The sequence below is a fragment of the Ovis canadensis genome, chromosome 2, assembly GCF_042477335.2.
Source record: "Ovis canadensis isolate MfBH-ARS-UI-01 breed Bighorn chromosome 2, ARS-UI_OviCan_v2, whole genome shotgun sequence".
NCBI classification, from domain to species: Eukaryota; Metazoa; Chordata; class Mammalia; order Artiodactyla; family Bovidae; genus Ovis; species Ovis canadensis.
Window position 1 is genome coordinate 52,910,000 of NC_091246.1, and position 24,262 is coordinate 52,934,261.

The following is a 24,262-nucleotide window of genomic DNA, read 5'->3' on the forward strand; positions in this document are numbered from 1 at the left end:
TACAAAATACATGGACACTTTAGACTATAATGGTAGGGGTAAATGGGTATTTCAGCAGGTGGAAAACTTCCATTTAACTAAAACTATACAATCACTGGCCCCGTTCTTTTTGACTTATGGAATTCCAAAAGGACCTTAAGAAACCACTTACTTTAATGCCTTCAATTTATAGAGGAGGAAGTGATCCAGAGAGCAAAGTACCTTGCTCTCAGGTTACGTATTTACTTTACTGTGCACATTTGCAGTTAATGAGATGCTGCCTTCAAGGGAGAATGGGTACAGAGGATGAGGAAAGCTGCTGGATGACCACGGTTACCTGTGAAGGTACGACGGTCATCTTCTGAGCTGTGCTCACTGAGACACAGGCGGGTAGAACACACCAAATTGCCAGCAAAACAAGAACAGATATTGCAGTCAACATTAAAGGAAGTTCCATGACCTAAGAGAAAGAGAAATAAAATACTGATCTGTGTCATAAATTTATAAATAAATCACAAATAAAAAATTACATAGTTTTAAAATAGAAATTCTTGAAAGATGACTTCTGAATATATAAACTAGGGAATTAAACTTGTAATACTGATATTTTCATATTGACCTCCCACCATATCCCCTCCAAACCCCTAATATGCTCATCTCACTAGACTGCTTCAAATTCTCTCCTATCTTACTATGTAAAGCATGACTTCAATTCCTCGTCCCAGGTTCTTTTGTACAGAAAAGGTATTTAGTCAGTGAAAGTTTATGGAAAGAATGAGTTTATCTTCCGAAGTTTTCTGTGATTCAAGGTATCTATGTTACATTTTAGCTAATTAGCATATGGACTAAGCAATGAATACCTGACTTGTTGGTCTAAGCAGAAATTTGCAAGCTCTTTTTAGTCAAAAGTACTCTTCTTAAAGTAAGATCTCACACAGAAGAGTGGAACAAGAGGCTTATAAAAGCTGAACTACTCTAGTTGATGGGTAGGAGGATGGATGTAGAGGTAGCAGAATGAGCAGGTGGGGTGGGGAGCACATTCTCAAAAGTGGTATTTTTTTTTTCACAGTTTTTGAGGTTATATATTGATATGAAGAGTTATTAAAGGCTATAAGCAAAAGATGGTTTAAGGAAGCAATGAGAAAGCAAGACCCTCAGACTTCTAGAGAAGGTGATCAAATAGGGAAGTACTCTTAATGTGCTCTCCCTTAACCCCTATCCAACAGTGTAGTTCCCATCCCTTTGCTTTCCATGATATCAACCTCTGGGTTTTACTTCGGGGAAAAGGGCAAAGCAGAGAACAACTGCTGAGAAAGGGGTGGGAAGGAGCAGACCTGTGTCCTTGCCTGTGGAGGGCAAGGGCTTTGTCGTCAAATAGGCCTAGGACTGAATTCTGCTTTGGTCATTTACTAGCTGGGTGACCTCTCTAAGCATCAGCTTCCTTACATAGTACCCGTATCAAACAACTGGGAGGATTTAACGAGATAACACAGGCCAAGACTTAGCACAGTATTGCCACACAGTTAAGAGTTCAGTAAGTGTTAGTTACTATCAGCTGTTAGTAGTCCCTTCTTGATGAGGCTTCTAAGAGGGTTCCTTAGAAGTCCTTGTGTTCCATAGAGTTTGAAGTATTCTTCCCTAGAATATCTGATTTGTAGACTTTTACTCTCTGGTGAGAACCCATCCAATGTTCTCCCTACCAAGTTAATACAACTAATCTTGTCTTAAAAACAAAACAAAAAAACCCCCAAAACAGTTCAAGACTCACTTTTTCTTTTTCCTCCAACAATACAAGACTTCTGAAGGTCTATACAGTGCATCTCTATACAGTTTTCTAAGAGTCCACTTTGCCCACATGAGCAAATTTTATAACAACCAACTTCCCCTGCAGATGATGGCACCTGGATCAGTGTCCCTTGACGGACAATAAAATCAGATGCTTCTCCCAATTTGCAGCCTGTAGGGACAAAAATGAGCTGAGAGAGCTGGCACTGTTCCCTGATATTGTTTTGTGATATCAGATACACTTCACATAGTTTTATAGATACTGTGTGGCCACTAAAGATTACATAATAGAACTTTCACTAAACTAGGGAATTGCTTTGGTTCACTGGCCACAAACAAACAAAAATTCCATGTTCGGTCTGTGAAGTGGTAGTGATTAAAGGACACATACCCCAAAGTTAGCAACAGTTCTTACAAAAATGCTGTAAGTTAAGCAGTTCTTAAAAATTTTTAAGGCTTATCAAATATATTTTAAACTCACAGATATTTTTTTAAATGTAACATGGCAACTGAGAGTAATTTTAGAATAAGCTGGTCAGAAAACTTTTAGTGATGGAATAAAGACACATCATAAATTCAAAGAAAAGTGAATACTTGATTGGACTTCAGGAAAACCCATTTACTTTTAATTTTAACAAGATTTATTATGATGCTATAGTGGATGTAGTATTATACAAATATTACAAATGGCCCTTTGAGATATGCTTATTTAGTATTTTTTTCCTTTTTACTTCCCATGTTTAAAAACTAGCCCAAGGTTCTTTTTTCCTTTGGTTGTCAAGAACCTTATGACTCATTATGAGAATCTGGTTTTGAAAGTGAAATAAGTTTACAATCTAAATGACTACTGAAAATTATTTTTTTGTCTTCCTCTGCTTACATAAATAATACATGTTTATTTGAAAAACATAATTTAGAAAATAATCTTATTCCAAAGATAACTGCTATAAAGAAACAATAGCAGCACATACCCTTGCCCATCCCACACCCTACCCCACCTCTTACCCTGAACACAAGAGTATGGAAGGCAGGGATCACCAGATGGACACCCTTTCCGGTTTACCTCACAGAGCTCGTTAGCAGGGCAAGGGTTTGGGTTACAAGGATGAGTCACCTCTTCTACAATGTTACCTAAAGAACTTGGCCCTGAAAATACAAAAACAGATCAGTTTAAACACCCAAGAGAGTAGAAGAGGTCTGTAAATTGTCTGAATTAATGACATCTGAAACAAATGGACAGCTCATGAGGTCTATATAGGCAAAGCTATAGTTTTTCTAGTAGTCATGCACTGATGTGAGAGTTGGACCACAAAGAAGGCTGAGCACCAAAGAATTGATGCTTTCAAACTGTGGTGCTGGACGAGACTCTTGAGGGTCCCTTGGTTAACAAGGAAATCCAATCAGTCAATCCTAAAGTAAATCAACCCTGAATATTCACTGGAAGGACTGATGCTGAAGCTGAAGCTCCAGTGCTTTGGTCATCTGATGTGAAGAGCTGATTCAAAAGAAAAGACACTGATGCTGGGAAGATAGAGGGCAGGAGCAGAAGTGGGTGGCAGAGGATGAGACGGTTGGTTGGCATCATTGACTCAATAAACATGAGTTTAAGCAAACTCTGAGAGATAGTGAACGACAGGGAAGCCTGGCATGCTGCAGTCCATGGGGTGGCAAAGAACTGGACACGACTGAGGGACTGAACAACAACATGAAGTATGGTTCAAGTGAGTTATTGAAATAGATTTCCTGATCAACTGTGCATTTAGCATAAACAAACATTCATTCATCTGTTTATTTACTGGGTGCCTAAGATAATGCCTGGCAAGGTTCTAGGTTCTGGAGATACAGAAGTGAACAAAAAAGGCAAGTCTCTATAGAGTTTACGTTTTGGTCAGGAAATAAATAAATAGACTCTGTGCGTGTGTATGCATGAATATAAGTAAAAAGTCAGATAACAATAAGCAGTATAAAGGGATGGACTGTAACATGTATTTTGAATAAGGTGGTCAAATAGATGCTTATGTCTAAGAGGGATAATTTAGCACATTCACCATAAAGAATGATAATTTATTATGGTAAGATGGACCTAAAACCATGATCATATTGGTTAACTTATTAAATAACGACCAAGGAAAAATCTCACTTAATATACAGTTATCCCTCAGTATATGTAGGGGGTTGATTCCAACACTCCCATGGATATCAAATTCTGAGAATGCTCAAGTCCTTTATATAAAATGGTGTAGTATTTGCACATAACCTAAGCACACTCTCCTGCATACTTTAAATTATCTCCAGATTATTTATAATACCTAATACAATGTAAATACTACATAAATAGTTATAAATAAAATGTAAATGCCATGTAAGTAGTTGCCAGGTATACAACATTCAAATTTTGCTTTTTGGAACTTTCTGGAGTTTTTTTTTTTCCTGAATATTTTCAATTTGCAAATGCAGAACCTGTGGATATGGAGGGCAAACTCTGTGTGATATTTTAAGAGTATTGAAATGTAAACAAAAGCATTTCTTTAACTTTCCTCCCACTGAAAATAGTCTGTCTACACATATATTTGACTACTCTAATGGCACCCAGGATTATGAATACATTCATTTTGCTTACTTGATTTTGGGCCAGACTTAGACTCTAAGGCTAACAGAGTATAGGGCTTATGGAATTTATCTCATCCAGCCCAATCATTTTATAAATAGGGAAGCTGAGGCTCATAGAAGTCATCTGCTTAAAATCAGAGAGGCCTATGATTCTAGTCAGTCTAATGTTCTCTTTTTTTCTACAATTGTCACTAAGGTTAAGGACACAGTCTGTTTGTCTTGATTAAAATATAGTGGATATTGTGAGCTGCAAATAGAGTACCCACTCTTTTCTTTTTACTTACTACCAAGTTGGCAATGGGCCCATAGATAAAAAAATCTTTCCCAGCTTCCCATACAATGAGGGGTGGTTTTCCCTTACACGAGGTAGCTAGAATTAAAATACTCATGTTGTGATGGTAAAGTATAAGAAGTAACCTTGATGATGGAAGCCAAGTACTAAGAATGGTGGAGAAAGAAAAGGGAACCTGGATTCCACTGTAACAGCCCTAGACTATTTATTTCTGGGCTTTCTTTTGCTTCCATCTGTTCTATTATTTGCAGTTGAGCTTATTTTTTTTTTTAGTTAATTTAAATTTATTTATTTTAATTGGAGGCTAATTGCTTTACAATATTGTATTGGTTCTGCCACACATCAACATGAATCCGCCACAGGCATACACGTGTTCCCCATCCTGAACCCCCCTCCCACTTCCCTCCCTGTACCATCCCTCTGGGTCATCCCAGTGCACCAGCCCCAAGCATCCTGTATCGAACCTGGACTGGTGATTCATTTCTTATATGATATTATGCATGTTTCAGTGCCATTCTCCCAAATCATCCCACCCTCGCCCTCTCCCACAGAGTCCAAAAGACTGTTCTATATATCTGTGTCTTTTTTGCTGTCTCACATACAGGGTTATCATTACCATCTTTATAAATTCCATATATATGCATTAGTATACTGTATTGGTGTTTTTCTTTCTGGCCTACTTCACTCTCTATAATAGGCTCCAGTTTCATCCACCTCATTAGAACTGATTCAAATGTATTCTTTTTAATGGCTGAGTAATACTCCACTGTGTATATGTACCACAGCTTTTTTATCCATTCATCTGCTGATGGACATCTAGGTTGCTTCCATGTCCTGGCTATTATAAACAGTGCTGCGATGAACATTGGGGTACACGTGTCTCTTTCAATTCTGGTTTCCTCGGTGTGTATGCCCAGCGGTGGGATTGCTGGGTCATAAGGCAGTTCTATTTCACAGCTGAACTTAATTCTATCTTAACACAGGAAAATAAAGCTAGTTTGAGCCAGCTCACAGCACTAATGCCCCTTAGTGGCAGCCTAAACACTTCTCTTAACTACATGTACTTAGTCTCTCAGTTGTGTCTGACTCTCCGCGACCCCATGGACTTACAGCCCACCAACCCACAGGGATTCTCCAGGCAAGAATACTGGAGTGGGTTGTCAGGCCCTTCTCCAGGAGATCTTCCCAACCCAGGGATCAAACCCTGGTCTCCAGCATTGCAGGCAGACTTTTTACTGAGCCACCAGGGAAGCCCCTTGACTATATAGTGTCTATGAATTTTATTCCCTGGTTTCCACCATATAGTCACCTCCTGCTGGGAAGCTTAGCTCCAGAATCCATCAAGGAGATACAAATTTATTCTTCTAGCTCTTGGTAGGAGTATTTGGTACAGAGAAAAACTCCATTTTCCTGTACTAACCCAGACCATCATTCCTTACTCCCTATTTGGTGGGTAAGTCCAAGCCAACGCCTGGCTCAGTTTCCACTGATATTTAGATGACAAGAAGCTGAAGACTCCCTAGGGGAAATTCTACTTGATCAAATCATGGCAAGGAGACAGCAATGATAAAGAGCTGGTTATCTGAGAATGCTGACACATGACTCATCACTAAAAATTCCTGATTGACAACAGTTCACTACCCACTCAGACTGATAATGATAGTTGCTTCTGTGTACATATTTTAAGATGACAATTCTTTCCTGGGCTGAAAAGGGCAAGCAAATAAGATAAGAGTCTGCAGATGAGATATTATCATTAAACCACATGTTCTCAACAGATAGATGCTCATGCAAAGCAAACATCAAGGGCAGAGAGAGAAGGGAGAAGCCATTAAATTAAAAAAAAAAGTACTTACTGAGGTATGTATCCAAAGGTATGCAATTCTCCAGGTCATCTGTGGGTGACAGAAGCTCACAAATACTTTCAGCTGTGTGGTCTTCAGGGAATTTGTTCTGGTCCCCACATTTCTTGAGAATCTCTACACAATCCGATCTTGAAAAGGAAAATACACACAAATTTAGGATTTGAGGAACCTCCTCACTCCTCAGGTTGCCTAGCCAATATCAATTCTGTTTCAGAAGCTTTTCAGAAAGTGAGTTTTTACAACTCAACAATGTTTCACACTTTGTTAGGTGCATGATAAAAGAACAAGAGTGACAGCAGACCTTAGGTTGAAGAGTAAGTAATGTATTACACTATCAAATCATCCCTAACTCTCTCTGACCTGAGATCAAAAGCCTTGCTCAAATTTTACACTCATACCTACTGCCACTACTATCAATGTGGTTTTCTACTGTCATTGAAAGGAAATTAACCTAGGCTAGTCTGATGTGCTCTCTGTGAAATCATATTCCTTTCTCTCAGGGCCCATGCATGCTTGCTTCTTCCTTTCTTCTTCCCTCACTCCCCTTCCTGCCTTTCTCTTTTAAAATATCTGTTTATATCAACATTAAAGTGTTTGGCCTAAAACAGTTGGGAAATCCACTACTTTAAAATTTTCTGTCTTCAATAGAAATTTGACCCCTCTATAAAGTTTCTGTGCTAAGAGTCTATAAATTTCCCACTTGTTGCCTCTTGCCTTTCACACAGTAGTTATTTCTCAACTCTCCTCTACTCAGGCCACCCCCAAGTCATATCAGAGAATGGATCTGGATCCTATTCAAGATTGATATAATCTGCAATCAGTTATCAAATGCCCAGAAACTTAGGGGTTAGATAGTAAATTGGTTTTGGGAAAGGTTTTTGGAAAAAAAAGATGCTTGAAGAGAAGCTGACAGAGGTTACTATGTAGTTAATGTTTCTGATTTCACACACCACAGCAACTTTCATCTTTATTTTATCCAGATCCCCCTTTTTTTTGTCTTCCTATTTACTTAAAAATTTTTTAATTGAAGTACAGTTGTTTTATAAATGCTGCGTTCGTTTCAGATGTACAACAAACTGGTTTAGTTTTATATATGTATATATATATATTCTTTTTCAGATTCTTCTCTCTTATAGGTTATTTCAAAATATTGAGTATAGTTCTCTGTGCTATTCAACAGGTCCTTAAACTTTATCCTATAATAGATCTTAGTAAGTAAATCATTCAGAAATGTTTATTAGGAACAGACCCTATTGACTATATTTACTAAGTCTTTTTCTCATCAAACATTTCTGGAATATCTATTGCACTTTAGGATTATGCTCATTCCTGGAGAAGAAAAAGAAGAGAGAAAAGATAAGAAAAAAAGAGGTTCAAATAAGAGTGTTTATCCTCAAGGAGAGCAAACCTAACAGGATATAAGACAAATACACACATTAAACGAATAGAATAGTGCATTGAAGGAACTCACTGTTTCTTGAACTAAGTTCCATGAGAAAAGTACAAATGAAGGTCTACAGAAATTTGTAGTTTGGATAAACTACTATCAGCTGGAGAAATCTGGGAAGATTCCATAGCAATGACTGGAATTTAAGAGGGGCTAAGAAGGACAGTCAACATTCTAGGAATCAGCAAAATAAAATGGACTGGAAAGGGTGATTTAAATCAGATGACCATTATATCTACTACTGTGGGTAGGAATCCCTTAGAAGAAATGGAGTAGCCATCATGGTCAACAAAATAGTCCGAAATGCAGTACTTGGATGCAATCTCAGAAACGACAGAATGACCTCTGTTCGTTTCCAAGGCAAATTATTCAGTATCACGGTGATCCAAGCCTATGCCCCAACCAGTAATGCTGAAGAAGCTGAAGTTGAACGGTTCCATGAAGACCTACAAGACCTTTTAGAACTAACACCCCCAAAAGATGTCCTTTTCATTATAGGGGACTGGAATGCAAAAGTAGGAAGTCAAGAGATACCTGGAGTAACAGGCAAATTTGGCCTTGGAATATGGAATGAAGCAGGGCAAACGCTAATAGGGTTTTGCCAAGAGAACACACTGGTCAAGGCAACCCCCTCTTCCAACAACACAAGAGAAGACTCTACACATGCACATCACCAGATGGTCAACACCGAAATCAGATTGATTATATTCTTTACAGCCAAAGAAGCTCTATACAGTAGGCATACACAAGACTGGGAGCTGACTGTGGCTCAGATCATGAACTCCTTATTGCCAAATTCAGACTTAAATTGAAGAAAGTGGGGAACACCACTAGACCATTCAGGTATGACCTAAATCAAATCCCTTATGATTATACAGTAGAAGTGAAAAATAGATTTAAGGGACTAGATCTGATAGAGTATCTGATGAACTATGGACGGAGGTTAGTGACATTGTACAGGAGACAGGGATCAAGACCATCCCCATGGAAAAGAAATGCAAAAAAGCAAAATGGCTGTCTGGGGAGGCCTTACAAATAGCTGTGAAAAGAAGAGAAGGGAAAAGGAGAAAAGGAAAGATATAAGCATCTCAATGCAGAGTTCCAAAGAATAGCAAGGAGAGATAAGAAAACCTTCCTCAGCGATCAATGCAAAGAAATAGAGGAAAACAACAGAATGGGAAAGACTAGTGATCTCTTCAAGAAAATTAGAGATACCAAGGGAACATTTCATGCAAAGATGGGCTCGATAAGGGACAGAAATGGTATAGACCTAACAGAAGCAGAAGATATTAAGAAGAGGTGGCAAGAATACACAGAAGAACTGAACAAAAAAGATCTTCAAGACCCAGATAATCACAAGGGTGTGATCACTCACTTAGAGCCAGACATCCTGGAATGCCGAAGTCAAGTGGGCCTTAGGAAGCATCACTACGAACAAAGCTAGTGGAGGTGATGTAATTCCAGTTGAGCTATTCCAAATCCTGGAAGATGATGCTGTGAAAGTGTTGCACTCAATATGCCAGCAAATTTGGAAAACTCAGCAGTGGCCACAGGACTGGAAAAGGTCAGTTTTCATTCCAATTCCAAAGAAAGGCAATGCCAAAGAATGCTCAAACTACTGCACAATTGCACTCATCTCACATGCTAGTAAAGTAATGCTCAAGATTCTCCAAGCCAGGCTTCAGCAATAACGTGAACTGTGAACTTCCAGATGTTCAAGCTGGTTTTAGAAAAGGCAGAGGAACCAGAGATCAAATTGCCAACATCTGCTGGATCATCAAAAAAGCAAGAGAGTTCCAGAAAAACATCGACTTCTGCTTTCTTGACTATGCCAAAGCCTTTGACTGTGTGGATCACAATAAACTGTGGAAAATTCTGAAAGAGATGGGAATACCAGACCACCTTACCTGCCTCTTGAGAAACCTGTATGTAGGTCAGGAAGCAACAGTTAGAACTGGACATAGAACAACAGACTGATTTCACATAGGAAAAGGAGTACGTCAAGGCTGTACATTGTCACCCTGCTTATTTAATTTATATGCAGAGTACATCATGAGAAACGCTGGGCTGGGAGAAGCACAAGCTGGAATCAAGACTGTCAGGAGAAATATCAATAACCTCAGATATGCAGATGACACCACCCTTATGGCAGAAAGTGAAGAGGAACTAAAAAGCCTCTTGGTGAAAGTGAAAGTGGAGAGTGAAATAGTTGGCTTAGAGCTCAACATTCAGAAAACGAAGATCATGGCATCTGGTCCCATCACTTCATGGGAAATAGATGGGGAAACAGTGGAAACAGTGTCAGACTTTCTTTTTCGGGGCTCCAAAATCACTGCAGATGGTGATTGCAGCCATGAAATTAAAAGACGCTTACTCCTTGGAAGGAAAGTTATGACCAACCTGCACATTAAAGAGCAGAGATATTTGCCAACAAAGGCCCATCTAGTCAAGGCTATGGTTTTTCCAGTGGTCATGTATGGATATGAGAGTTGGACTGTGAAGAAAGCTGAGCACTGAAGAATTGATGCTTTTGAACTGTGGTGTTGGAGATGACTTTTGAGAGTCCCTTGGACTGCAAGGGGATCCAACCAGTCCATCCTAAAGGAGACCAGTTCTGGGTGTTCATTGGAAGGACTGATGCTGAGGCTGAAACTTCAATACTTTGGTCACCTGATGCGAACAGTTGACTCATTGGAAAAGACTCTGATGCTGGGAGTGATTGGGGGCAGGAGGAGAAGGGGACAACAGAGGATGAGATGGCTGGATGGCATCACTGACTCGATGGACATGAGTTTGTGTGAATTCCGGGAGTTGGTGATGGACAGGGAGGCCTGGCATGCTGCGATTCATGGGGTCGCAAAGAGTCGGACATGACTGAGCGACTGAACTGAACTGAGCTGAAGAAGGACAGGCAGTGGGTGAGTAAAGATGCACGTAGGAGGAAGATTATTTTAGGCAAAGATGGAAAAGTGGGAGAACATTTGACATGTGGGGGTGGTGACTCTACGGATAGGCTGTGGGTAGAGATCATAGAGGGTCCAAACCAAAACTGGAGAGTCATTATGATGAAAGAAACTTACTTGCAAATAATACTGCCCCGTGATTTACTATGACAAGGCTTAATCTGCAGCGAACAAGCTATTGCTTTCCACATTTCTGGTTGGCACTTTTTAATGTCAAGAACAGGTATGTTGATAAATGGCATCTTTATGCTTCCTTTTTCCCACAGCTTCATGTCATTCATGGCTCCTTGATCTGACTGAGCATTGCAACTCCTGAAAAGTTCTGTTGGCCTAAAGAGAAAAAAGGCCAGAAGGAATCAGAGGCAATTATATTCTAGAAAGAAGCAATGTGTAAAATCTTGACATGCCAGTGTATCAGGAAAATAAATTTTTTTAAAGAAGAAAGTGCATACAACCCATCAAAGAATGTTAACTTTGAATGTATGAAGATTCAAAGTAGACATCAGCACTAAGACTCTGATTGAAATTTTTCTTTATAATACAGATTTTTGTGAGGCACTTAAAAACTTCAAAACACTGTAGACTATCATCTCAGACCATACTATTTCTTTCATCTCATTAAATAAGTTCAAGTTTTAAAAACTGAGGTATAATTTGTAAAAATAAAATTTATAGATCTTATGGTTAGTTCAATTTGACAAACATATACATTCACATGGGCATATCCAAATCAATGAGCAGCATTTCTATCCTGTTAAAAAGTTCCCTTGTGTCCCCATCTAGTCAAAGCCCTTCCCTGCTACTGCACCCCAGAGGCCACCACCATTCATATTCAGATCACCAGAGATTAATTCTCAAATGGAATCATACTGTATGTAGTCTTCAAGTCTAGTGTCTTGAGCTAAAGAATCTTGAGATTTACTCATGTTGTGCATATAAATTGCTTATTCTTTTTATTGTTCAGTCATATTTTATTAATAAATGTATCACAATTTGTTTATCCCAGTGGTTCCCAAACTTTTTGATCTCAGGACCCATTTACACTTTTGAAACTACTGAGTTCTCAAAAAGCTTTTGTTTATGTAGACTATATACACCAATACCCCATCATCATATTATAAATCAAAACAGAGATTTTTAAAGTACTTATTAATCCGTTTAAAATTATAAACCCATTACACGTTAACAGAAAGAAGAGAAGGGTAGGTCTGTTTCACGGTTTTGAAAATCTCTTTTAATGTCTGGCTTTATAGAAGACAGCTGCACGTTCATATGTGCCCCTGCATTCAATCTGTAGCTATATCACACCTTAAAGCAGCTGGAAAACTTCACTGTTCACTCTTGTGAGTGAAAAAGGCAAATGTCTTGGTCATGTATGGATGTGAGAGTTGGACTGTGAAGAAGGCTGAGTGCCGAAGAATTGATGCTTTTGAACTGTGGTGTTGGAGAAGACTCTTGAGAGTCCCTTGGACTGCAAGGAGATCCAACCAGTCCATTCTGAAGGAGATCAACCCTGGGATTTCTTTGGAAGGAATGATACTAAAGCTGAAACTCCAGTACTTTGGCCACCTCATGCGAAGAGTTGACTCACTGGAAAAGACTCTGATGCTGGGAGGGATTGGGGGCAGGAGGGGAAGGGGACGAGAGAGGATGAGATGGCTGAATGGCATCACTGACTCAATGGACATGAATCTGAGTGAACTCCGGGAGTTGGTGATGGACAGGGAGGCCTGGCGTGCTGTGGTTCATGGGGTCACAGAGTCAGACGCGACTGAGCGAATGAACTGAACTATTGTAAAAATAGTTTAATCTCATGGGGTTTTGGGATAACAGAACACACTTTGAGAAAGGCCAGTTTATTCATTCATTCACTGGTTTAGTGACATTAAGGTTGCTTCTAGTTTTCATGTCTCTTTTCCCTGGCTATGAATGGCACTGTTGGGTTATAACTTTCTAAGAAACTGTCAAACTGTTTTCCGAAGTAGTTATACCATCTTCTGCTCTCACCAGCAAAGTATGAAAATTCTAGCTGATTTACATACTTGTCAGTCTTTGTAGTTAGTCACTCAGTTGTGTGTAGTGGTATATCACTGGTTTTAATTTGCATTTTGCTGATGACTAATTGCAATGAGCACCTTTTCATGCACTTATTGACCATTTTGATATCTTCATTTGTGAAGCATCTTTCCAGCCTTTTGACTTTTTAATTTGTCTTTTTACCATTGAGTTGTAAGAATTCTTTATATATTCTGGCCATTAAGTTCTTTGTCAGATATATGTATTACAAATATTTTCTGTCAGCTTGTGGTTTGCCTTTTCATTTTCTCAATGGTGTCTTTCAATGAACAAATTTTTTTAACTTTAAAAATTTATTTGAGATACTATATTATTGGGGTATAATTTACATACAATATAATGTGAAGAGCTTAAGAGTTCAGTTCAGTAAGTTTTGAAAATTATATTCATCTATATAATCAAACCCCCAAATAAAATATAGAACATTTCTATCACTCCATAAAGTTCCCTTATACATTCTTCCAGGCAATTTCCCTTTCTGCCAGAGGCAAGGACTTTCTGATCTTAACCCTTAATGATTACTTTTTTCTATTCTTGAACTCATACATGTGGATGTGTTTTGGGTTGGGCTTCTTTCACTCAATATAAGATTCATCTGTGTTTTGGGGTTTGTCAGTAGTTTGGCTTTTTTTTCTCTCCTGCTAGGTACTAGTTATTCTATTGTTTAAATACCACAATATGTTCTTTCATTCTCTTCTTGATGGATGTTTTATTTATCCACCTCCACTCCCCATTGGAGAAGGAAATGGCAACCCACTCCAGTGTTCTTGCCTGGAGAATCCCCCAGACTGGGGAGCCTGGTGGGATGCTGTCTATGGGGTAGCACAGAGTTAGACAAGACTGAAGTGACTTAGCAGCAGCAGCAGCAGCAGCTCCCCATTTTGGAGTTCTTATGAATAAGGCTGCTATGTAAGCCTTTTGGGGGAACATATATTTTCATGTCTCTTGGATAAATGCTTCAGAATGAGATTGCTAGGGTACAGATTTAACTTTCTAAGAAATTGCAAGAAAGCTTTCCAAACTGCTTGAACACATCTTATACTCCCAGCAGCAAATTATGAAAATTCCATTTCATGCACATGCTTGGCAGTCTTCTGATTTTAGCTATTTAGTGTGAGGGAGCATCTCATTGGGGTTTTAATTTGCATTTTTGCATGACTAATGGTAATGAACTTTTTCTATACTAAGTGTTTGGTTTGATGTCTTTTTTTTTTTTAATGTCCTTTTTGATGAAGTGTCCTTGGAAGTTTTTTTGCCCATTTTTCAATTTGACTTTTGCTATGCCATTATAGGAATTATCTATATATACTGGATATAATACCTTTGTCAAATGCATCTGTGTGTGATTGTGTGTGTGTGTGTGCATGTGTGATGTAGGAAATATTTTTTCTCAGACTGTGGCCTGTCTTTTCAAATTTTAAATGGTGCCTTTTAGTCAACAAAAATGTTTACTGTTGAACTCCAGTTCATTATTTTCTATTACAATTAGTATATTGTGTCCTGTCTACAAAATCTTTGTCATCATGGTTGTTTAGAGATTCTCTTATTTTTTTTTCTAGAAGCTTTTATTTTTATTTCTATGACCTATCTTGAATTAATGTTTATGGTGCAAGATAGAAGTTAAGGGTCCTTTCTATTTTCATACAGATATTCAATTGTTCCACCATTATTTGTCAAAAAGCTGTTACTTTTGCATTGAGTTGCCTTGCTTTGTTGAAAATCAAGTATCAGCACAGTGTGGGTCTACTCTTGCTTCTCTGTCATTGACCTGTTTGTCTAAACTTATGCCAATATCATACTGATTTAATTTCTATTGTTTTATAATGTCTTGAAATCATGTACTATAAGGTCTCCAAATTTAGTCTTTAAAAATACTGTTTTAGTCATTCTAGGTTCTTTGTATTTCCATATGAATTTTAGAATTAGACTGCCACTTTCTATTTTAAAAAGTCATTTGGGATTTTGATTGAGATTGCACTGACTAGAGTTCACATTGGTTTCAGAAGAATTAACATCTTAACAATATCAAGATGTTCTAATCTATGAACATAGCACTTCTCTCCATGTATTTTCTGTCTTTAATTTCTTTTTGCAAAGTTTTCTGGTTTCTAGTATAGAGTTTTTGTACATCTTTTGTTGACTTTATCTCTAAGTATTTCATATTTTTTATGCAGTTGCATAGATTTCTTTATAAATTTCATTTTCTAATTGTTTGTTGCAAATAAACAGAAATACAATTTGCTTTTTTATGTTAACCTTATACACTATGACTCTGTCAAATTCAAGGATTTAAGGGGAGTTTGTATGCAGATTTTACGTCATCTCCTTTTTCAGTTCCCTCCTTTCTGGGATTTTCTATTTCCACATCCAGCTACTCTGGCAGCCCCAAACTCTGATCTCTTAACTCCTCAGTCCAATACTGCTACTTTTTGCTTGAAATCTATATGCCATGCCAGGGGACTAAGAGTGCCTATGAAGGAAAAACTGTATAAAAGTGGCCCTCACTCAGTGTGGTCTAGATCTTTCATGAGATGTAGTTCTTCCTGCTTTAGGTCACTCTCAAAGGCCTTCAAAACAATTATGTTTTTGTAGTTTGTGTAGGGCTAATAATTGTTTTTTTTTAATTTAAATTTATTTATTTTAGTTGGAGGCTAATTACTTTACAATATTGTATTGGTTCTGCCATACATCAAATGAATCCGCCATGGGCATACACGTGTTCCCCATCCCGAACCCCCCTCCCACCTCCCTCCCCGTACCATCCCTCTGGGTCATCCCAGTGCACCAGCCCCAAGCATCCTGTATCGAACCTGGACTGGCAATTCATTTCTTATGTGATATTATACATGTTTCAGTGCCATTCTCCCAAATCATCCCACCCTCGCCCTCTCCCACAGAGTCCAAAAGACTGTTCTATACATCTGTGTCTCTTTTGCTGTCTTGCATACAGGGTTATTGTTATCATCTTTCTAAATTTCATATATATGCATTAGTATACTGTATTGGTGCTTTTCTTTCTGGCTTACTTCACTCTGCATAATAGGCTCCAGTTTCATCCACCTCACTAGAACTGATTCAAATGTATTCTTTTTAATGGCTGAGTAATACTCTATTGTGTATAGGTACCATGACTTTCTTATCCATTCATCTGCTGATGGACATTAGGTTGCTTCCATGTCCTGGCTATTCTAAACAGTGCTGCAATGAACATTGGGGTACATGTATCTCTTTCAATTCTGGTTTCCTCAGTGTGTATGCCTTGCAGTGGGATCACTGGGTCATAGGCAGTTCTATTTCCAGTTTTTTAAGGAATCTCCACACTGTTCTCCATAGAGGCTCTATTAGTTTGCATTCCCACCAACAGTGTAAGAAGGTTCCCTTTTCTCCACACCCTCTCCAGCATTTATTGCTTGTAGACTTTTGGATCACAGCTATTCTGACTGGCGTGAAATGGTACCTCATTGTGGTTTTGATTTGCATTTCTCTAATAATGAGTGATGTTGAGCATCTTTTCATGTGTTTGGTAGCCATCTGTGAAGCCCAGAGATAAATCCACACACCTATGGACACCTTATCTTCAACAAAGGAGGCAAGAATATACAATGGAGAAAAGACAATCTCTTTAACAAGTGGTGGTGAGAAAACTGGTCAACCACTTGTAAAAGAATGAAACTAGAACACTTTCTAACAGCATACACAAAAATAAACTCAAAACGGATTAAAGATCTAAACGTAAGACCAGAAACTATAAAACTCCTAGAGAAGAACATAGGCAAAACACTCTCTGACATAAATCACAGCAGGATCCTCTATGACCCACCTCCCAGGATACTAGAAATAAAAGCAAAAATAAACAAATGGGACCTAATTAAAATTAAAAGCTTCTGCACAACAAAGGAAACTATAAGCAAGGTGAAAAGACAGCCTTCAGAATGGAAGAAAATAACAGCAAATGAAGCAACTGACAAGCAACTAATCTCAAAAATATACAAGCAACTCTGGCAGCTCAATTCCAGAAAAATAAATGACCCAATCAAAAAATGGTATTTTTTTAATATAAAAAATATTTAATTATATCAGTTTCCTATCAACATACAAGTCATTGAAGGCTGTTTATACTGGCCATTTCCATTGGTTGGCAGGAGGCTCTTTCACCAAAGGATCCCATGGTTTTCACTGAACTGTTTTTCTTGTCAGGCTTAGATCTTTTTCAGCTTGAAGAATCAATCACCTCTTCCACTTGGCCACCCTGAAGTTGCTCTCCTAGTTTTTTAACATCTGGTTCCGCTTTAACCATACTCAGCTTCTCATTTGTAATCTGTTCTATATACTTCCTATATGCTGCATTTTTTAGGAATCTGTCCAAGAACATCAAGAATCTTTGTATACAATATTTTTAGCGTCTCATGTGGAGTCTTACATACAGCTAATCCCACAAGGTCAGTGGTCTTCAGCAAGCCCGCCATGACAGCAATAATTGGTATTGGTATTAGTTCTATACAAACTGCTCCACCATTACCGTAAGTTAGGAATATGTCCAAATTTAACTTTAAACATTTGATAGATTTCAAATTTTCTCAACCTCTAAGCTAGGTCCTTATTGGCTAATATTAGCTGTAAAGATATCTCTATTTTCTTTCTTAAAATAATAATCTGAATACTTTTAAGAGGATAGAACTAGCTTGAGGTAAACTCCTCAAGGTGTGTTAGCTTGAGGTAAACATCCTATGAACTTCCTTCTGGATCAACTGATTGATTCTCTTCCTTTTTGCCCTCTTGATCTCTGGGCTGTGCCTCAAACATCAACTAGCCCCCTTTTCTTTAGAAATTCTCCCTCTCTGGCTTCTCTGATACAGCATTCTCTGTGCTTCTGGATGCCCCTTTCCTGGTTTTCTTCATTCCTTCTTCAGCCATTAATTCAGTTCTTGGCTCTTATTTTTTAATGATTATCTCAGGAAAACACCTATTCAATTGCTTCTGTAAAGAAAGCTTTTGTATGTCATAGGGGACTCACCGAGTGTGAACTTCAATCAATCTGAAGGGCCTTCACAGCAAGTTGTCATAAGAGGGTATTTGGATGAGTAAATTGTTCACACTGCTTTATTCTACACTGAATTATTTTTTCACTGGTGATGCAGAGGAAGGAGAGAGGAAGAATGGGAGATTGAAGGCAGAGGGACTCTGCATTCCAGAAGTTTGAAGCATCTTTAGATCAGAAGTGGCTTTGTTGCAGTGCTTCCTTTCCCAGTGGTGATTTACCAGATAGAATATAGCCTTTAAAGATGAAATGATAAAGATATACTACCTCCTTTTAACTTCAGTTCAGTTCAGTCGCTCAGTTGTGTCCGACTCTTTGCGAACCCATGAATCTCAGCATGCCAGGCCTCCCTGTCCATCACCAACTCCCGGAGTTCACTCAGACTCACGTCCATTGAGTCAGTCATGCCATCCAGCCATCTCATCCTCTCTCGTCCCCTTCTCCTCCTGCCCTTAATCCCTCCCAGCATGAGAGTCTTTTCCAATGAGTTAACTCTTTGCATGAGGTGGCCAAAGTACTGGAGTTTCAGCTTCAGCATCATTCCTTCCAAAGAAATCCCAGGGCTGATCTCCTTTAGGATGGACTGGTTGGATCTCCTTGCAGTCCAAGGGACTCTCAAGAGTCTTCTCCAACACCACAGTTCAAAAGCATCAATTCTTCGGAGCTCAGCTTTCTTCACAGTCCAACTCTTACATCCATACATGACCACAGGAAAAACCATAGCCTTGACTAAATGGACCTTTGTTGGCAAAGTAATGTCTCTGGTTTTCAATATGCTATCTAGGTTGGCCATAACTTTCCTTCCAAGGAGTAAGCGTCTTTTAATTTCATGGCTGCAATCACCATCTGCAGTGATTTTGGAGCCCCCCAAAATAAAGTCTGACACTGTTTCCACTGTTTCCCCATCTATTTCCCATGAAGTGATGGGACCAGATGCCATGATCTTCATTTTCTGAATGTTGAGCGTTAAGCCAACTTTTTCACTCTCCGCAGGAACAACATCAGAGCTCTTAAGGAACTCCTGCTAAGGAACATTTTAGCAGAGTTCCTGCTAAAATGATCTTTTTTCACTTATTTAAAAATAAGACAATTAGTGATAAAATACTTCCATTCCATTTATAGTAATTTGTTCTTACCTGTTGTTAAAATTAGTGCAGTAAGTAAGGTTTCTACAGCCCAACTGGCAAGGTTCCCGGACATCTGCTAAACAGGTCAACATGGACACTTCCACTGGATTATATTCACAAAAGCGATCAAACTCTTGCCAACTCTGTGTATTGCCCCAGCTCATGCTATAAAGTTTAGTACACAGTTCTCTGAAACAAAAGCACAAAGACAGAAACATACAGATAAGCCTCATGAATATTTGATTTGCATAAAACTTAAAACTCTATGAACTGTGCTTTAGAACATAAATGAAAAAAATATATACAGAGATCAAAAGACTAAGACCTATCTTCTAGAATTTAGAGCCCCTAAAAGTAACCTTTTACATGAAAAAGTTAGCTTTATCATCAATCTCTTTTCTTTGCCATGGTTGCTAGAAAGCTTGGTGCTCAATTTAATGTTTAATCATAGTATTTGTACATTCTTATTCTTGGCACAAGTATTCCCCTCTATATTTCTGATCTCTCTTTTACCTTTAAATAACCTGCCTGCAAATGCAGGAGACATAAGAGATGCAGGTTTGATCCCTGGGTCAGGAAGATCCCCTGGAGGAGGGCATGGCAACCCACTCCAGTATTCTGGCCTGGAGAATCCCGTGGACAGAGGAGCCTGGCAGGCTATGGATCATAGGGTTGCAAAAAGTTGGACATGACTGAAGCCACTTTGCAGCAGCAGCAAATCAGCAAATGTAGAGCACATGGTTCTGCTTCTACCAAAACATAGTCCACTATATTTATGTTCCAGTCACATGAGGCAAAAATGTAACTTGATCCTCAGATTCCTTTTAAGAAGCATTATAGGCTTAGGGTTCACTAGCTTCTCCCTGAAAAAGTATCCCAAGCAACTTATAGTCCCTAAGATATACCAAGACAGCCTATATATAAAGGCTTTAAGAATTTCAAAGCTGCTATAAACTATTATATGTAGCAATATATAGTATATATATATATATTATTGTAGTATGTATGTATTCTTATTTTAGTACTCGATGATTACAAAGGAACTTCGGTGCATATACATATATAGCTGAAACAAAATCAGGATCATTTCCAAAGTGATTTCACATATTACACTCGGTAATTTTTAACATTGACAAATGTAATAAGAGTATAAAAAATTAATACATAATATAAAATTTTAATACTACCAGAATATGCAAAGTCACAAGTAAAAATTCTCTACCTCTGTCACATTTTGACTCTTATAATTCCCTCTATAAGGAGGGTATCTTTACTTTTATAAGTTTGCTCATTCACTTTACCAACATTTATTGAGTGCCTATTTCATGTGAGGCCCTGTTTAAGGCACTGGCTATGCAGCAGTGAATAAAAGAAAGAAAGTCCCTACTCTCAGTGGAGCTTACACATCATGGGGATGAGAAAGTTGAGGTACCTTGAGGTACCAAGATCCAACAGGCACCTTGATCTAGAAAATCAGTCCTTTCTCTAGTCCTAACTTTCTGTATGACCTTGGACCTTGTTTAATATCTCAAGTTAGTTTTCTATATATAAATAAGAATTACACAAATTGACATCAGTCATAAGATGATACCAGTCTTGTCAGATTTCATGAATATGAACAAGATGAAAGTGAGAGCATCCAGTAAACCATAAAACCTTACATCAAGATAAGAGATGTAGTGTTTCTTACCAAAATTCTTCTTGGATGACACAGGCATTCCAATCTCCAGTTGACTACAGGGCACAACTCTTTAGTAGACACTCAAAGAATTATTCAGGATCCTTCCCAAATATATACATTTATAATTCCTATCAGTAACCCAATTTCCAATTACAGGACCAACTTAACTTCTCTTTTAGACCTGTTAATTTTCTTTGGATGTTTTCCAAGTTTTTCATATCTTTGGTGAAGTTTAATGAGCTATTCTAGGCACAATTTTTTGGTAAAGTCTATCCAGTTTAGGAAACACAGAGGAATTTCCTGTTGATCCAGTGTTTAGGACTCCATGCTTCCACTGCAGGGGGCCTGGGTTTGATCTCTGGTCGGAGAACTAAGATCTCGTAAGCTGTGTGGTGCGGCCAAAACAAACAGCCCCCTCTCGCCCCCTCACAAAGGACTGCTTCACTCTTTGTATGTCATATTTATTTCAGGATATTATAGTAACGTGGTACATTTTCACCCAAAATATCTCTAATAAAGCAAACTTCTGTTTCATCTGTGTTCTACCATTACTTTATCTCCATTTATTCTTGTCTCTAGATTGTGTTTCCTCGAGTCTACACAAATAGTATTGTTAGTTTTTTATCCCTAAGTGTATCACCTAAATAAATGCCAATATACTGCTGTCTAACTCTGGATACAAGTGTCAACTCAGGTTATTCACCAATATACACAAAAAGTTGATTAAGTTCAAAGTTTCATAGTTTAACAAAAAGAAAATCTCTTAGATGTCAGGTCAAAATATCTACATTGTAGGCTTACTTGAGGATAACCTCGAGGGAAGAATTCATATTGCATCATCTTTAAATATTTAATGGCTGCCAATGCTACTCCTCTCATTCTAAAACACAGTGCTTTTAGCTCAATGTACAAAAACAATGTTCTATATATACATGATGCTCAATAAACACCTGCTGGATGAAAGAATGAGGGATTTTATATCTTCTGAACTCTTTACACAGTGCAAGAATATAACACATATTTCCTTAAATTCATTAATTAAAGTGCTATTTTCTACTGGTTTTAATAAAGGAAAATGAGATACTGACCTACATGTTGAAGTGTTTGCTTTAGAACAACAATGCAGTTTAGCACCATCAAGGCCTGTAGAGGGAGGAGGATGCAGAGTGACTCCAGGGTGAACAGACTGTGAGCTTTCAAGAAAACACTGCCAAAGTGGATCCTGAGGCAAAGGCTGGGTCTTACAACCCTCGATGAGGCCATCGACAATCTCCATTTCTGTTTTCTTAGACATCAGAATTCTCTTGCAGGCACTTTGGCAAGCATGATCTTCAGCTCTGTCACAGCAATACAAACCTACAGTTTCAGAATAGAAGTGGATTAATTAGCTGGTTTTATAGCAGGCATTGCTCAGGCAGAAGAATCAAGTAGTATACTGGAATCCATTACTACTCTGAGTCATGTCAATATCTCCAGGATATTGAGCCTACCAAATTCTCTTTTCATTGCTTTGCAGTGTTGCAAACAAGTGAAAAGCTAAAGGTGGACTAGGTATCTATTATCAGATTCTCCACTGTGCTCATTCATGGGCTCTCCAGCATCATTCCTAGATAAATGAAAGATCCTCTTACACCGAAGAGGTCCTTACATGCAAGGTGTTTTATGTTCCTGGAAAGGATACAGTAGATCAAACTGGAATTATTTCATGCTAGAAACAACTACCTAAAAGGATCATGTTCTTGACATAATGAGAAAGATGACTAATTTTAATAGTAATAATCATAAATACTGTATTTCATCACATTTTGGGATAAAAAGATTTATAAATCTGTACAAATGAATCTAAGTAGCAAATGGCACCTCACTCCAGTACTCTTGCCTGGAAAATCCCATGGGTGGAGGAGCCTGGTAGGCTACAGCCCATGGGGTCGAGAAGATTCAGACACGACTAAGCGACTTCACTTTCACTTTTCATTTTTGTGCACTGGAGAAGGAAATGGCAACCCACTCCAGTGTTCTTGCCTGGAGAGTCCCAGTGACGGTGGAGCCTGGTGGGCTGCCATCTATGGGGTCGCACAGAGTTGGACACAACTGAAGTGACTTAGCAGCAGCAGCAGTAATTTAAATAACACAATAACAAACTCTGACAAGGTATCAGTTTGTTATACTTTTCTATAAAAAACTAGAAAGCAAGTGAACACTTTCAACCAGACTATAGAATTCAAAGGGCTTCTTTGAAGTAGTTTTCTTAGGAGTTTGACTTCTTAAGCCTATTCAGGCATATCTGTTTGTAGCTTTCTTTTCCAGTTTTCCTATATATTAGCACAGACATATGAGATGGTTGTTCTTTTACCCTTAAAACATTTTCTGCCTTTTTTTTTTTTGACCTGCTATCTATCAACTTTGCTTCAGCAGCACCTCTTCATAGCCTAAATGTCAGTGAAGACAGATCTCTCTTTAAAATAAATGAATGTTATTTGCAGCAAGTGCTTCACCCTCTGATTTTCCTCATACAATCACAGAATGTCATAAGCCTTAGCTAGAATCTGGCCAAACAAGGCATAGCACTGCTTTTGAGTTTACAAAAACAAGTCTTTGAATATCCCAGTGTAAGTCAAAACACTGGCATCTGGCTTATAAGCCTTTTGCCAATTTTGCTTAATTAGTCAGTTACTTTAAGTCTGATCACCTCTAAATGAAGAAAATGATTTATAGGCTTTACAAAGCTGAGATTCTAAAGATCCCATAAGGTGCAAGTTCATCAGGAGGTCCTGACTTTTAAAAAGTATGAGAATCTCATTTATATTGACATATTTATTATAAAAGTAACAAATGTTCATTGGTAAAATTCAAATATTACACATCCAAACAATGTGGAACAAATAGGTATTAACTGAAAATGAATCTTACTGTATACATTTAGTTCTGCAACTTCCTTTCCTTGCTTAATACATCTTGGACTTCTATAATAAATATACATTTTTTTGGTATTGTAGTGGATTTACAGAATTGTGTTAGGTCCAGGTGTACAGCAGAGTGATTCGGTTATACATATATTTAAAAATTCTTTTCCACGTTAGTACAAGATAAACAATATAGTTCCCTGTGCTATATAGTAAATCTTTGTTGCTTATCTATTTCATATATGGTACTGTATATCTGTTAATCTCATACTCCTAATTTATCCTTCCCCACGCAACCTTTTCCTTTGATAACCACAATTTTGTTATCGGTCTGTGAGTCTGTTTTGTAAAATGTTGATTTGTATAATTTTTTATTAGATTCCAGATAAAAGTGATATACTATTTCTCTTTGACTTAGTACGAAAATCTCTAGCTCCATGCATGTTGCTGAAAATGGCATTATTTCATTATTTCATTCTCTTTTATGGCTAATATT

General features: G+C 38.0%; 1 protein-coding gene and 1 pseudogene across 1 annotated transcript in view; both read right to left on the reverse strand.

Moving 5' to 3' along the window:
* The window catches only part of RECK (reversion inducing cysteine rich protein with kazal motifs), an 83,471-nt gene that overhangs the window by 15,335 nt on the left and 43,874 nt on the right, over positions 1-24,262 (reverse strand). The window contains exons 9-15 of the mRNA XM_069574075.1: positions 21,952-22,219; positions 19,192-19,371; positions 11,059-11,271; positions 6,523-6,659; positions 2,770-2,910; positions 1,748-1,936; positions 317-439 (exon numbers count right to left, since the gene is read on the reverse strand). Coding sequence (XP_069430176.1) covers positions 317-439; positions 1,748-1,936; positions 2,770-2,910; positions 6,523-6,659; positions 11,059-11,271; positions 19,192-19,371; positions 21,952-22,219 — 1,251 coding nt within the window. The remainder of the gene's footprint in view (positions 1-316; positions 440-1,747; positions 1,937-2,769; positions 2,911-6,522; positions 6,660-11,058; positions 11,272-19,191; positions 19,372-21,951; positions 22,220-24,262) is intronic.
* LOC138434547 (NADH dehydrogenase [ubiquinone] 1 alpha subcomplex subunit 5 pseudogene) lies at positions 17,131-17,483 on the reverse strand (annotated as a pseudogene).